General features: G+C 43.0%; 1 protein-coding gene across 1 annotated transcript; it reads left to right on the plus strand.

Annotated features, from left to right (window-relative positions):
• Positions 1–770: 770 nt before the first annotated feature.
• On the plus strand, positions 771–3,135 carry LOC135517868 (apelin receptor B-like). The gene has a single exon (XM_064942541.1). It carries the CDS (start codon positions 861–863, stop codon positions 2,097–2,099), a length of 1,239 nt encoding a protein of 412 aa, XP_064798613.1. The 5' UTR covers positions 771–860; the 3' UTR covers positions 2,100–3,135.
• Positions 3,136–17,454: the final 14,319 nt, after the last annotated feature.

The following is a 17,454-nucleotide window of genomic DNA, read 5'->3' on the forward strand; positions in this document are numbered from 1 at the left end:
AAACAGTAAGCTAAACATGTAAATAATACATATATGTAAAACATAGGCCAATAACGTTTTCTGTCCTATTTCATGCAGCACAACAAATTCCCATTAGAAAGAGAATAGGATATTTATAATATAATATTTCAAATTTGATTATTTATCCAAATTAATTATGTTGGACACAACCAAATTATACTCACCCTATAGCACTGCAGTAATAACATAATGTTTTGTTTGATACATTGCACACGACACACGCAACATGTTTGAACAAGCAGCGCTATGCAATTGTGCGATCATTGACATGGAAATGTATTATTCTAATTTGGGTGCTCAAGTGTACAATTGCCTACTTTGGCAGTGGTTCCCCCTTAAATGCTGCCACTTTATCATTGTAATTGTCTACTTTTAGACGAGGTGCTTGCCCCGGCTTGCCTAGACAGGCAGGAAAACGAATATTTTTCAAATCAATTCCATATCAATTCAATTATACTTTTTAGGACTTCTGAAGGCTGTAAAACATGTAGAGCAGATCCCACAATTCGCCTACAGTCTTTAACATGTATTAAACGTGTGCGTCATAAGAGTTACAATAATGTTCTTTCAATGCCCTTTTTGTATTTTCATTACGTTTTCGCTTTTAAATTGAGGTCTGCTTACCGTTTATTGGAGAGTTCTCTTCACACTCGAACGTTATGGAGTCGCGGGGGGCGTGGGTAGAGAAAGGGAAAGGGGGGTGCTGGGATCGGCCTTGGAGGAGGTGACAGAGGGTTGTGTGAAGAACTGCCGGGGTTTAAAAAGGCAGCCTGCCCAGCGCTGTGACACCAGACCTGAAATCACCCTCGACTGGTCAGGACCTATTTTATGCGCTTTTTATGAACTTCTTGCACACGGATTTGGACCAAGTTTCTAATTGCTTAATAAACGTTATTGATCCATTGATCAACATTATTTTACCTGATAAAATAATATACATTTTTAAAGAAGAAAAGGATACTCTAAGAAGAATGGAGAAGTGGACAACCCCTGAATACTATGACTATGATTATGAAGAGCAGGAGAACAGCACCATGTGTGACTACTCTGAGTGGAAGCCTTCCTACTCAGTCATCCCAGTCCTCTACATGCTCATCTTCATCCTGGGTCTCTCTGGCAACGGTGTGGTCATCTTCACTGTGTGGAGGGCTCAGGCCAAGCGCCGGTCAGCAGACATCTACATAGGCAACCTGGCCATGGCTGACCTGACCTTCGTGCTGACTCTGCCACTGTGGGCAGTGTACACTGCATTGGGCTACCACTGGCCCTTCGGTGTGGCCCTCTGCAAGATCAGCAGCTACGTGGTGCTGCTCAACATGTACGCCAGCGTCTTCTGCCTCACCGCCATGAGCTTTGACCGCTACCTGGCCATCGTGCACTCTCTGTCCAGCACCCAGCTGCGTACCCGTGGCCACATGCAGGCCTCACTGACGGCCATCTGGCTCCTCTCCGGCCTACTGGCTGCCCCCACACTCATCTTCCGCACCACCAAGGATGACGAGAGCAGCGACCTCATCTCCTGTGGCATGGACTTCAGCCTGGTGTTGGGTGGGGGTAATCAAACAATCAGTCAATCAAATGAATTGAAGCAGAAGGAGTCCATGTGGATCGCAGGGCTCAGCATCTCCTCCTCTGCCCTGGGCTTCCTCCTACCCTTCCTGGCCATGATGGTGTGCTACTGCTTCATCGGCTGCACCGTGACACGCCACTTCAACAGCCTGCGTAAGGAGGACCAGAGGAAGAGGCGTCTGCTGAAGATCATCACCACCCTGGTGGTTGTGTTTGCTGCCTGCTGGATGCCCTTCCACGTACTGAAGAGCGCTGATGCCCTCTCCTACCTGAACCTGGCTCCAAACACCTGTGCCTTCCTCCGCTTCCTCCTGCTGGCCCACCCTTATGCTACCTGCCTGGCCTACGTCAACAGCTGCCTCAATCCCTTCCTGTATGCCTTCTTCGACCTGCGCTTCCGTTCCCAGTGCCTCTGTCTGCTCAACCTAAAGAAGGCCATGCACACCAGCCCCGGCAGCTCCATGTCCTCCCAGAAGACAGAGGCCCAGTCGCTGGCCACTAAGGTGTGACGTTTATGCTGGGGTCAGGGCATGGAAGAGGGATGCCAGCCAGAGGGAAGAGGTCTCTAGCTGCCTTTTCCTGTCCTGCCTCCATCGTCACCTGAACACTACAGGTAAATGTAAGATTTCAGAGGTGCATGATATCATTACCTATCCAGCAAAATGATATCATTACCTATTCAGCCACATGCATGTGGACTGCAGACTGAGTGCAAATGTACGTGTCCTCCAGACTGTGTGACTGAGGAAACTGATAGTCAGTCTTCTGGCTGTAATCATGACCACTGACATCCTCCAAGCTCACTTTCAGTGATTAGGAAGTTTGTACAAACCCCTTGAACTGCTTGATACAGGGGGCCAAGCTCCATGCCAGGGTGATGCAAACCAGAATCCAGACATTTTGGAAAGAGTTGAATGTATTTCAAAGGGACAAAGCAGCTCATATTGTTCTCCTGGTGTTCCATGTTGACTTAAGGCAAGTTCTTAGGTGGGTTGTCCCATGGCTCTGGCTTTTAACCCTGGAGGAGTGTATTATACATGCATTTGTACCATGCTGTTCTTGTTTTTTTTTAAGCACTTGCTCATTGGAAGGAGGTGAGACCTCTTCCTCTGCCCCAGTCATGGCGTATGTGTGTGTGTGTGTAGGTCCAGGAAAGGTGTTGCAGCTTGATTAAAAAAGTTGTAAAGGGAGATAAGGGCATGGAGGGAGGGGGGTGGTCCCAGACGGACAGATGGCAGCTGACAAATGTTGTCGAGTGAGGAGAGCCAACTAATAGGTGGCTGCTCTGACAGATTAAACTCTTGTGTGTGTGTGTGTGTGTGTGTGTGTGTGTGTGTGTGTGTGTGTGTGTGTGTGTGTGTGTGTGTGTGTGTGTGTGTGTGTGTGTGTGTGTGTGTGTGTGTGTGTGTGTGTGTGTGTGTGTATTGAATCAGGATTGGGGAAGGCATGAATTAACTTGTTTTTATTTGACAAAGATGTGAATACATGCTGTACAATGCTTTCATGTGATGATTTGAAATAAAAAAGTTTTCTGATGAACTAAAATCCTCTCTTGTGTCATTGTGTTACTTGTTACGATGTCATGCAAACACTATTCAGTAGACATGCGTTTATCCTGTTAGCACACCGAGTTGAAGGGTGACAGTCTCCCTCCCAATGTGTGCAGTTAGAACAGAATCAAAGCTGTGTCTACAGGAAATACATATGAGTTTGATTTCCCACTCCGACGTTTGTTTCTTTGCTCCTTTACGACAGTGTTCCCCTTCAAACCATTAACAGAAATTTGTTGACAATGTGTTGATAAAATGACGGAGGACAATGCATTCTTTCTCAGAGAACTGTGTTGATCATGTAAACTAGTGTAACCCTGCTACCACATCTCTCCCTCGCTCCCTTCAGCAACATGTAAGCTTGAGTAGCTTCTTTTAAAGCAAATATCTAAGATTCACTCCCCATGTGTAATGTCAAAATATTGTAGTGTACCGTTATCAACTCACTGTTCCATTGTTGGGATGCTTTGCACTGAGACCAGTTTAAGCCAATAAAGATAATTGAACTATTGTTTGAGTCATTTGCAGACAAACACTGTGCGTGCAGCAGTTCACTGACCTGTAAGAGACCATCCCCATGATTAACAGATTTGGTTGTAATGAGCTTTGTTCTGGACATAATTAGTAACAGCGGGGGGTAGGAGGAGTGGGCTAATAATTCTGGGCCACTTACAGACACCACACTCCTTCTGTGACACAATATTTGCCTTTGTTGACATGATACATTGGGCTTGAAGGAACCTGAATCTGATTCAACAGTGCTCTCCATCATTTCACCACCATGCTGGAATTCCTCATCATGGAATTCTCTGTGTGTTGGAGAAGCCCAACAATGCAAACATGTTTATTCTGCCTCTTTTCAGCTCCAGAGCCTCGTGCATTTAAACTCAAGCACTACTACACTACAAACTAATCTCATGCCTGATAGAGACTTTAGTCGAGAGAAGGAGGATATTGAGTGGTTAGTTAATTTATCTGACATGAGATTTCAAGTCCCAATGTCTTCCTCATCAGCAGCTGTCTTGACTAGGTCCACATCAGACACACCTGGCATCGCTCTGTGTAAAAACACAGCCCTATCCCCCATCTGCCGACACCACTGTGCAGGGTCAGAGAAAAGTGGGAAAGACAATCTGAATAGATTATACTCCAAGGTTTTCCAGTTTTATGGAGGTAATTTGATCATGTCATACAGATTTCACGGCCCGAACCTTGCATATGCTGGGCAACATAGCTTCTCTTTGAGCTAAAGAGGGCGTTTAGCCATAGCAACATGAGAGACATTTGTCCCTCTGGTCCCTGCACCCCACTGGGTTACAAGTTTGAGTGAGATGGCATGGATGGTATGCCACAGAGTGCTTTTTAAAATAGATTACACAAGAGATTTCCAATCAACATTCCTATATAATAACAGTGTGTGGGTTTCAAGTGGGCCTATATTTATGACAGCAGTCTTACCGTAGGGATTTCTCATTTAAAATCCTCTCATTTGATTCCCTTAATGGACTTTGCATGGGATGACAAACAAGTTGACAAAACAGAGTATGTCTTCTCAAAGGGAAATGAGCTCAAATGTTAGTCTCATAGGTCCTTTACATTTTAGCAGACACTGCAAGCATCACACTCTAACAACATTGCAAGCATCATGCTCTACCAACATTGCAAGCATCATGCTCTCCCAACTGAGCTACACCGGACTTGATCTACATAGCTTTGCTGAGCCAGTATGAATGTAGTTTTTTTCTAACAGGCGAGAAAAAGAACACTGTATGATGTATGTTGGAACTATTGATCAAGGAATAAATACACCCCAGTTAGCACATTTGGTGCCTTGGAAATAGTGGGAATGTACGTTTTTGGTTTCCCATTGGTTCTAGGATTGGAGCCATATGCTTCCTGACCGTTAGAACGGAACGTTTTTGAAACGTTCTGAGAACGGTTGTGAACATTTTATTATGGTTCCCTGATGGCTTCTACATACTTTATAGATTTCACAGACACTGTACATTTTAAAATAGTTTTATTTTTATTTAAAGATAATAATAATTAGTCCTACCCTTCAACTCCCCTCAACCCCTCCTATCTATCTCTAAAAAGCATGCAGTTTTGATTTCTACTTGCCATATATCTTTTAACTGTGCTGTGATGTTTCACAAATGTCACAAACCTTTCTATTCTCATAGTTTCTACTGATTTGAAATGAAAGATGAACATGACTACTAAGAGTATTAATATATTATTGATTGAATGACTAAGACTTTTCTAGTCACCCAGAAGTGCTATTTACAGACTTAATTTTAGGTAAATGTTGTGATTTTTCAGCCATTCCTGAACCTGTGACCAAAAACAAGCTATATATGGGCAGTACCAAAACAAGTGAGAGCTGGGATGGTTGTATACTGTATACTGTATACCATATACTGTACATAACATTCTATTGACTGCAATAATTTTGTTTATAATAATATAAATGAAAAAAACATGTTTTGAATCCGGTGTTATTTTGTATATCAGTTCATAAACCCTGTGCCATGGAATCGGCACATCGGACATTTCTTCCCAACTATTTGGTCCTTAAATGGAACTGGTATACTTTTTTTATTTATCAATTTTCTTTTAACTCATTTTGGTCTTGCAGGGCCAACAGACAAGTTCCTTAGCTTCTCCTCCTTCCACTTTCCTCCTCCAGTTCTGCGGTAATGCTACAATCAGTTGGTTGTAATTTTGGATAGAGCAGATATTTCCACATATTTGTGTTAACTGCATGTGTGACATAACTCCATCAGTCCTATTTATGATATCGGGTGTGTTCATTAATTCACTCTGGAGTGCTCGGTGTGCGCTCGGAGAACAGTCAGAGTGCGCTCAGACTCAGAGTGTGGTCAGAGTGCGCTCAGACTCAGCGCTCAGACTCATTCCAATTCAGATTTAAGTATAACTTTTTCATGACTGAAGCATTTAGTGGGAGGTTCCTGGAGGTTTTATTAACAGTCTGAGAATGGAAATTATAGGTTATTTGAAGGTAATAAAATAACGGTCTGAGAACATGTTTCAATAAGACTGGTAGCTTAGGTTAACTGTTTTGAACTCCAAATACAGATAGGACACATGGACATGTATTTACTTAGGCATTAACACACCCCTTTTAAATTGTGGCATGGCCTCAGTGAGATTCAAACCCATGAGCTTCTGTTCTTAATCCATGGAATTAGTCCACTGCGCCACCAGGATAGCACTAGCAAGACATGTTTGTGCATTTTAGTCTATTCAAACATACCCCATTTCAAAGGAAACAAGCCCTCATTGAGATCAAGTGTAGTCAATTAGTGGGCGCGGCCAACAGACCTGAACACAGATAACAAGATAGAGGATAAAGAGAGTTTTGTTGATACTGAGAACGGAATGTATATGTTTTTAAATAACATTCTTAGAACGCTCTCTGAAGCAAAACGCAGCATCATATAATGCAAAACGCAGCATCATATAATGCAAAACACAACATCATATAATGCAAAACGCAGCATCATATAATGCAAAACGCAGCATCATATAATGCAAAACGCATCATGCAGGCTTTATTTCTGTATTTTGTAAGTCATATATCTTGAAAACTTGAATCCTTTAAATGTGCTGAGAATGTTCCAAAGCCAAGCAACTATCCTGCATCATTTCCAAAAAGTTGTGGGAAGGTTGTTAGCAAAATAACCATTGGACAACCACGCTCTTACAAAGCTCTCAGAAACATATGGTTCTCAGAACATTATGTGCTAGCTGGGACAGCTCTGCAGTGGCACTGGTGTCTCTGCTCTTTCATATTCTCCACTTCTCCTGTTTTAAGACAAACACATCAACACCCCACTGAGCCATCTAGATGACCAATGTAGCCCCTACCTAGTTAAAGGCAAGCATCAATGGTACTTATAATACTTGAAAACATATATAATAGTCATTTCAGAAGTAAAATCAACATCAGCAATAGAATATATGACAATCTTTTTTATCAATATCAAGTCCTTACAGGTATTTCCAGTGCAATACACATTATGCAAAGACAACCTCACACTTAATAAACAGCATAGACACATATCAAACAGCATATAAATAATTTCACCTTTATAAAATAAGTGGCCAATTGATTATACCACAGAATGTCAATAGACTAGAGGAGAGAAGTCGAGATGCAGTGTGCTAGTAATTATATCCTTTGCCCTAATGGCTATCACCAGTGGACATGTCAAAACACCCATGACACTGTATGGGAGGTGTTACCACATCCAGGCAAACCACTATGAATATTTACCAACCCCAGAACATTGTGGGTCAAATAAGAGTTCCTTCTTTTGCTTACATTGATGTGTTGTTTGTTAGCAGGATTGTGTTTCAAAATCATTGTAGATAACGCTCTAACCCTAGATTAGGACCCGAGGTAAGGACATGAGCCATTTCAGCCAAACACCTCTCCCTCCTAACAGACCTCCACAACTCCTCTACCTGTATTGAGTCACCCGAGTCAAAATCACAATGGGGTAATGCTATTAAAAAAGTCAGGCCTCTTGTCATACACACATCTCCAGCTGTCATAAATCAGAGCAGAAGAAACCAGGCCAGGCAAAAGCAAAAATAGATCCAGAGGAAGTGTGTGCACGTTTCTCCTCTATCGTAACAATGGGGAGAAGGTAGCCCAGACCACAAACCGGACCTTGGACCAAGCCTGATCGTGCTGTGGCGGGATGGGGAGATGACCCCTGGAGCGTCTTGGAGGACCCCTGCCTTCCTGCTGCCTGCCTTACCCTCCTCCCTCTCTGGAGGGTGATGGACCTCAGTGGACAGGATAGAGTCAGCAGGCCAGGCAGGAAAGACAAGCGGCAAGGTAGGGGTTCCTGTCCAGGGATATCCTGTCTTTCAGCAGCATCGCTCCGCTTCATCCCCTGGTGCGAGAGACACACGCCTCACCTGACCCTATAGGAGTTCAGGGTGTTAGCAGGAGCAGTTACGTAAAGCTGTGATAGGATCTGATCAAACTTGGCACACAACCCCACTCTGAGGCAATTGAGTAGTGGGATAGGAGAGATGGGTGGGGGGGTTGATCCACCTCACCCTGCTGAAATAGACTTTCTGTGAGAAACCAAAGAATGCACCCTCACCCTGCCTATCTATCTCTTTTCAGCCCAGTCTCCACACAGACCATGACCATGTGACCCAAACACCTGAGGTGACATAGTGGAGCCCTTTCACACAAGAAGAGTATCGTTAAGGGAGTCACGTAGTTTCCGACAGCCACGGGGGAAGAAGGGGTTCTGACTGGGGGACCACTCCGGAATTACGGGTGTGAGGAACTGAATTATCCTGAACGGATCCTCCTCTCTAGGGCACAAAGCACCCCTTCATCTCCTTCTCTATCCCCATTGTGAGGGAGCCCTCTGCACAGAGCTCTCTGCACAGAAGCCATCTCCCTCTCTCAGGCCCACCCGAGGACTAAATGAAGCCTCTGTCATCAGCCCCAGCACAGAGCCAGTTCAGCTGGACCCATTCAAGCCCTCTGAGCATAACATTACTCCATCTCAGAGACTGACAGCTACACAGACAGACAGACAGGCAGACAGACAGACCTGGAGACAGGTACAAATGTGTTAAGGTCAAGAGTTGCATTAGTTAATTCCATCTTCATTTGATCAAAGGGTAAGTTTGTAATGCAAAGATGCGTTATTTTCTATGTATAGACATTTTCAGTATGATTAATACAAACTGAATAAAAATTTGTTACAGAATCAGTGTATATAAAAATTCTCTCACACACGCGCGCGCACACACACGCGCGCGCGCACGCACGCACACACACACACACACACACAGACACACACACACATTATCAAAAGCGCTCGTGCATGCACACACACACTCACACACACACACACACACACACACACACACACACACACACACACACACACACACACACACACACACACACACACACACACACACACACACACACACACACACACACACACTCACGCACACACGCATGCACACACGCATGCACACACACACTCACACACACACACACACACACACGCATGCACACACGCATGCACACACACACACACACACACACACACACACACACACACACACACACACACACACACACACACACACACACACACAGACAAGCTCTTGTAAAAAAAAAACAATTAATTTTGCTGTTCCACATTTCAGCATTTGGGTTCTATTGTTGCAAGCGCCATTGATTTTGGTGCCTGCAACAACAACTAGCTGCCACCCACCCACCAACCGACCAATCTAACCAACCAAACCCCACACACACACCACACAAACAACACACATACAACGCACGCACGCACACACACACACACAGATGCTCTCTTAGAGCCTACACTGTCTCCTCTTCCTGACAGGTGGCAAGCTGAATAAGGACTCCCAGAACAGATGCATGGCAGAGAATCAACCCCAAAGGAGAGGAAAGGAGGAACTGAAGATGAGAAGCGATGATCAGACAAAAAAAATTGAATATAAAGGGGGGGGGGGCAACCCTTACAAAAAACTCCTACAGGAATCCTACAGGAATTTGCCCCTTTGTGCATGAATTGTGCAGGTGTCCTGCAGAAATTCTGTAGTATTGACAAAATACTGAAGGTTAAAGCCCTGATGTTCCTGCAGGATTTTGGTCCTGCAAGGGTGGTGGGTAGCCTAGTGGTTAGAGTGTTGGGCCAGTAACTGAAAGGTTGTTGGATTAAATTCCCGAGCTGACAAAGTAAAATATGTTGTTCTGCCCCTGAACATGTCACACCCTGATCTGTTTCACCTGTCTTTGTTATTGTCTCCACCCCCCTTCAGGTGTCACCCATCTTCCCCATTATCCCCTGTGTATTTATACCTGTGTTCTCCATTTGTCTGTTGCCAGTTCGTCTTGTTTGTCAAGCCAACCAGCGTTTTTGTGTCAGCTCCTGCTATTCCCCAGTCCCCCTTTTCTCGTCCTGCTGGTTTTTGACCCTTGCCTGGCCTGACCCTGTACCCACCCGCCTGACCACTTTGCCTGCCCCTGACCATGAGCCTGCCTGCCTGCCTGCCGTCCTGTACCATTGCATAACCTCTGCCTGACCTGACCCTGAGCTTGCCTGCTGTCCTGTACCTTTACCCCTGTTGCTGTAATAAACATTGTTACTTCGACACGGTCTGCATCTGGGTCTTACCTTGATACCTCTCTAGTTAGTACAAGGCATTTAACCAACTGTTCCTCGAGTAGGCCATCATTTTAACTGACTTTCCTAGTTAAATAACGGTTCAATTAAAAAACGTAAAAAATATATATATTCCTGCAGGATTTGGTAATTCCTGGAGGACCAAGTACATTCCTGCAGGAATCCTGCAGGTCCAAAATCTACAGGATTTTGATATTCCTGGCTGCAGGATATGGCAATTTCAAGTTAACTACAGGATTTGAGATATGTTGTAACAACAGAGAAAATATACTTTTGAAATATAGTGCAATATCAGACAACATTTCAACTCAGCAGATGTGAGAATATGTATAAATGACAATGTCCACATGCAATAAATATAGTGTATGCTACTTTTATTTGATAGATACCAACACAATTAATAATGGTTTCAGTAGGTCCACAGTTCAGTCAATGTAATAATGTCAATGTAATAATGTATTTATATGTCATGTTGCCAGTTATTTATATAGCCCTTCGAACATCAGCTGATATCTCAAAGTGCTGTAGAGAAACCAAGCCTAAAACCCCAAACAGCAAGCAATGCAGGTGTTGAAGCACGTTGGCTAGGAAAAACTCCCTAGAAAGGCCAAAACCTAGGAAGAAACCTAGAGAGGAACCAGGCTATGAGGGGTGGCTAGTCCTCTTCTGGCTGTGCCGGGTGGAGATTATAACAGAACATAGCCAAGATCTTCAAATGTACATAAATGACCAGCATGGTCAGATAATAGGTATGGGACAGGTAGCACGTCCGGTGAACAGGTCAGGATTCCATAACCGCAGGCAGAACAGTTGAAACTGGAGCAGCAGCACGGCCAGGTGGACTGGGGACAGCAAGGAGTCATCATGCCAGGTAGTCCTGCGGCATGGTCCTAGGGCTCAGGTCCTTCGAGAGTGAGAAAGAAAGAGAGAAAGAGAGAATTATAGAGAGCATACTTAAATTCACACAGGACACCGGATAAGACAGGAGAAGTACTCCAGATATAACAAACTGACCCTAGCCCCCCGACACATAAACTACTGCAGCATAAATACTGGAGGCTGAGACAGGAGGGGTCAGGAGACACTGTGGCCCCATCCGGTGATACACCCGGACAGGGCCAAACAGGAAGGATATAACCCCACCCACTTTGCCAAAGCACAGCCCCCACACCACTAAAGGTATATCTTCAACCACCAACTTACCATCCTGAGACAAGGCCGAGTATAGCCCACAACGATCTCCGCCACGGCACAACCCAAGGGAGGCGCCAACCCAGACAGGAAGATCACATCAGTGACTCAACCCACTCAAGTGACTCAACCCCCTCCTAGGGATGGCATGAAAGAGCACCAGTAAGCCAGAAACACCTTTATTCATACATACTCTGAATGTATAAATACAATGTAAAAAGTTGTATACATTTTTATAACACATAAATAAATAGTTACGTTTAACGCTTCCACCCTTTCTCAGTCTACCTCCCACTTGTTGGGTTGTAAACAGATGTAGTTCCCTTGTACACCTTGGATGTCTTTCAGATAAACACAGGTGGTACATATGTCTGTGCATTTGATTAATTTAACCTAATTTGAATTGCCAATCTCTTTAAGTATCCAAGAGGACTGTGCCTCCTGTCTCTTAGTCTCTTATTGTGCATCTTGTTGTCATCACTGCGTAGCCCACTTCACTGCCTACGTCAACAAAATACCTGACCATCCCCACTGACCCATGTTGGGTGACCACTACATGGTTTACTAGTTTCGATAAGGTACTTGCTGTTTTGGAATAAATGTGATTCCCGTTAACGATCGCTCTATGATGAAATGTACATGTCTGATTCTTCAAGGAGAAAAGCCTCCCTTGATGTAGGGTTCTGTGCAACAGGATACCCTAGTAAAAATACAATTATTTTTTTTCACATTTGTTGCCGAGTTTGTAGCCCCTTAATATTTCTTCAATTTACCTTTTGCTAGCTTGGTTTGATTCTGTGGTGAATGTAATAGTGAGTAGTCTTGGGATGTGTTGGTAAAGACTGAACATTTCCACTATTTGTCCGGGTACCAAGTCTCACATTACTACTTTCAAAGATGAATGCACTTTGAGCCCACAAAGGTCCGCAGTTTCGGACAGATGTAGGTGCATGCAAAAGAATGGTGACATTGTAGCTGACTTGACATTTCCCATACAATTGTTCAAACCTAATAACATATTTTCAAAGGAACATCTCAGCCATAGCAATGTCATGAGAGGTAACCGTGTCTTTCAGTAGACAATAGATACTGTACTGTACCCAGTAGCAGCAAATGTTGTAAGCACTGCCTGGGTAAAATCCCATTTAAACAAACAGGGGAGGCTATAGAGAAGCAAGAAGTGTCGGAACTCTGTGGCTTTCCAATATTTGAGTAAATGAATTCAGTGTGGTGGTCTTGTCTCATTTACAGGTGGTTTTATGACAAGCAATATTTTGATTATGCGCTCTACTTCTCTTTCAATGTACCAGGACTCAGGGTGATATTTGGGCTCAAACCACAGTGTTGTCATTTGATGAAATATGCCTAGGGAGATGCCATACATGCAATCAAAAGCAACCCCTTCAATCCCGCTGTAAATGGTAAGGAACACTAAAGGAGATGGGCCCTTAACACCATGTATGATGTTCCCTGACTCTACCACCAAGGCAGCCTCTCTGCGGTGTTTGGTGTCTATGCGTGGCTCTGGCTCATTCTAAACAGTAGGATACACTCTAGTGAACCCATTGACCTTTTCTACCCCTTCTCCTTTATGATAGCACCAGTTGCACCCATGTTCACCATTAAATTGTTTGATATTCTTTGTCATGTTTTAACGTTGAACAGTGCTAAGATGTTAGTGTATGATTATGTTAACATTTATACAGCCAAGACCATCAGCAGAGGGGATGACCCCTTTGGGCATAAGTAATGCCACACTGCAGGTCTGCAGTAGAGGTGGCACCTCCAGCACAGCCATGTGAAAGACCTAGCTGTGGCTGGGATTGGGAGGGAGGCAATTGCTTCTCATGGATTATCTGGAAAATTGTAAAATTGGAAATACCAATAAAGGGACTTCAGGAAAGCCGGTCCTTGATGAGGGAAAAGTCAAACTGATAATTGGTGAGGGAAATTTCCACTAAAACCCCTTTAGTAACTCATAAAATGTTTTACTTTGATCAGATTTGGATTTGTAGAAACTGCACAAAACAAGTTTCCAAATATACAGTTGAAGTCGGATGTTTACATACACCTTGGCCAAATACATTTAAACTCAGTTTTTCACAATTCCTGACATTTAAAGGCAGTAAAAATTATCTTAACTTCTTGGTGACAGGGGGCAGTATTTTCACGTCCGGATGAAATGCATGCCCAAATTCAACTGGCTGCTACTCATCCCCAGAATATAAGATATGCATAGTATTAGTAGATTTGGATAGAAAACACTCTGAAGTTTCTAAAACTGTTTGAATCATGTCTGTGAGTATAACAGAACTTATTTAGCAGGCGAAACCCCAAGGACAAACCATTCAGATTTTTTTGTTGTTGAGGTCACTCTCTTTTCAATGGCTTTTCATTGGGAATCCAGATTTCTAAGGGAACGTCTTGCAGTTCATACCGCTTCCACTGGATGTCACCAGTCTTTAGAAATTGGTTGAGGTTTTTCCTTTGTGTAATGAAGAAGTATGGCCATCTTGAACGAGGGTAACTTGTAGTGTACTGTTAGATAGAGGCGCGTGACCAGAAAGCTAGCTACAGTTTGTTTTCCTCCTGTATTGAACACAGATCATCCTGTCTTCAATTTTATCGATTATTTACATCAAAAAATACCTAAAGTTGTATTACAAAAGTAGTTTGAAATGTTTTGGCAAAGTTTACAGGTAACTTTTGAGATATTTTGTAGTCACGTTGCGCAAGTTGGACCAGGTGTTTTTCTAGATAAAATGCGCCAAATAAATTGATTTTTGGGATATATATCGACGGAATTAATCGAACAAAAGGACCATTTGTGATGTTTATGGGACATATTGGAGTGCCAACAAAAGAAGCTCGTCAAATGTAAGGCATGAATTATATTTTTATTTCTGCGTTTTGTGTCGCGCATGCAGGGTTGAAATATGCTTTTCTCTCTTTGTTTACAGAGGTGCTATCCTCAGATAATAGCATTGTTTGCTTTCGCTGAAAAGCCTTTTTGAAATCTGCATGTTGGCTGGATTCACAACAAGTGTAGCTTTAATTTGCTATATTGGATGTGTGATTTAATGAAAGTTTGATTTCTGTAGTAATTTATTTGAATTTGGCGCTCTACATTTTCCCTGAGAGAGGTTTTAAGGTCAGTTAGGATCACCACATTATTTTAATAATGTGAAATGTCAGAATAATAGTAGAGAGAAGGATTTATTTCAGCTTTTATTTCTTTCATCACATTCCCAGTGGGTCAGAAGTTTACATACAAGTGCAGTTGCAAACTGTAGTCTGGCTTTTTTATGGCTGTTTTGGAGCAGTGGCTTCTTCCTTGCTGAGCGACCTTCAGGTTATGTCGATATAGGACTCATTTTACTGTGGATATAGATACTTTTGTACCTGTGTCCTCCAGCATCTTCACAAGGTCCTTTGCTGTTGTTCTGGGATTGATTTGCACTTTTCGCACCAAAGTACGTTCATCTCTAGGAGACAGAATGCGTCTCCTTGCTGAGCGGTATGACAGCTGCGTGGTCCCATGGTGTTTATACTTGCGTACTATTGTATGTACAGATGAAAATGGTACCTTCAGGCGTTTGGAAATTGCTCCTAATGATGAACCAGACTTGTGGAGGTCCACAAGTTTTTCTTCTGAGGTATTTGCTGATTTCTTTTGATTTTCCCATGATGTCAAGCAAAGAGGCACTGAGTTGGAAGGTAGGCCTTGAAATACATCCACAGGTACACCTCCAATTGACTCAAGTGATGTCAATTAGTCTATCAGAAGCTTCTAAAGCCATGACATAATTTTCTGGAATTTTCCAAGCTGTTTAAAGACCCAGTCAACCTAGTGTATGTTAACTACTGACCCAACATCTCATTCCAAAATCATAGGCATTAATTTCGAGTGGGTCCTCCCTTTGCTGCAAAACAGCCTCCACTCTTCTGGGAAGGCTTTCCACTAAATTTTTGAACATCAGAACATCCAATTCATCCCAAAGGTGTTTGATGGACTTGAGGTCAGGAATCTGTGCAGGCCTTACCCCAAACCGTTGCTACAAAGTTGGAAGCACATAATTGTTTAGAATGTCATTGTATACTGTAGTGTTAAGATTTCCCTTCAATGGAACTATGGGGCCTAGACCATTATTCCCCCACCACCAAACTTTACAGTTGACACTATGCATTGGGGGAAGTTTCATTCTCCTGGCATCCGCTAAACCCAGATTTGCTTGTCGGACTGCCAGATGGTGAAGCGTGATTCATCACTCCAGAGAACGTGTTTCCACTGCTCCAAAATCCTATGCCAACGAGGTTTATACCACTCCAGCCGACACTTGACATTGTGCATGGCTGCTCGACCATGGAAACCCATTTCATGAAGCTCCAGATGAACAGTTATTGTGCTTTTGTTTTGCGCTACGAGCTTCAGTACTCTGCGGTCCTGTTCTGTGATCTTCTGTAGTGTACCACTTCGTGGCTGAGCCATTGTTTCTCCTAGACGTTTCCACTTCACAATAACAGCACATTTAGTTGACCGGGGATGCTCGAGCAGGGCAGACATTTGATGAACTGAGTTGTTGAAAAGGTTGCATCCTATGATAGTGACACGTTGAAAGTCACTGAGCTCTTCAGAAAGGCCATTAAACAGCCAATGTTTATCTATGGAGATTGCAAGGCTGTGTGCTCGATTTTATACACTTGTCAGAAACGGTTGTGGCTGAAATAGGTGAATCCACTCATTTGAATGTGTGTCCACATACTTTTGTATATACGGTGTTTATTTTATATTAAGCTACCGAGTGGCGCAGTGGTCTAAGGCACTGCATCTCAGCGCAAAAGGAATCACTGCAGACCCTGGGTTGATTCCAGGCTGTATCACAACCTGCTGTGATTGGAGTCCCATAGGGTGGCACACAATTGGCCCAGCGTCGTCCGGGTTTGACCGGGTAGGCCGTCATTGTAAATAAGAATTTGTTCTTAACTGACTTCCCTAGTTAAATACAGGATTAAAAAAAGATGTATATTTATACTCCGGACTCTGACATTGCTCATCCTAAGATTTCTATATTTCTTAATTCCTTTATTTTACTTTTAGAGTTGTCTGTATTGTTGTGTATTTTTAGATATCACTGCACCGTTGGCGCTAGGAACACAAGCATTTCGCTATACCTGCAATAACATCTGATAAATATGTGTATGCGACCGACATGCTTGTATTTTATTTGGGCAGCACTGAGGGAAACGGTGAAAGATGAGCATAAACGTCACATTAGGTATAGGTTTACATAGTATATTGTCAATGTATAGGTGTGTGGTGTGTTAATATACATTTTTCTTCTGTGTTTTTCAGACAAAAATGCTTACGTTTCCCTAAATGACCCTTTCATTCAGTTATAATAACACACCTCCTTGCTTTGCTTCCTACTTTTCTCAGGGATCAGCTTTTTTACTTTTTCATCTGGAAAGGAAGAAGCCTTGTGTGGAAGGCTCCACAACACCTGAGCTTTGTAGTGTTGTCACTTCAATGATGCCATTTGCCTGGTTTGGACCAAAGAGTTGTGCTTTTTTTCTTTCCGCATAAGAGAGACAAGAGAACATCAATATTTAATCAAAGTAAAAAGGAAGTTATGTCTTCAGTGTTATTTTGTAACATGTTTAATAGTAGGCCTATATCATTACATAGGCTAATCATTACCTAGGTGACTGAGTTGACAGTCTATTAGTAATATCGCCTATTTGGCCTTAATAACCATGTTTAATAACGATCAAATTTGTTTCTGTTCCAAGTACGACCCTTTTCATTGAGTATGATTTATGATAGTAAGTAGGATTCTGGTAAGTATGACCTAACCGTTACTTGTTATTTCCTTTGTCACTGTTCCTCATGTAACACACAC

The sequence above is a fragment of the Oncorhynchus masou genome, chromosome 28 (genome assembly GCF_036934945.1).
Source record: "Oncorhynchus masou masou isolate Uvic2021 chromosome 28, UVic_Omas_1.1, whole genome shotgun sequence".
In the NCBI taxonomy this organism is placed as follows: Eukaryota; Metazoa; Chordata; class Actinopteri; order Salmoniformes; family Salmonidae; genus Oncorhynchus; species Oncorhynchus masou.

Excerpts from the sequence above, each read along its gene's own strand:
- LOC135517868 (XM_064942541.1), top strand. The coding sequence starts at position 861 with ATGAACTTCTTGCACACGGATTTGGACCAAGTTTCTAATTGCTTAATA.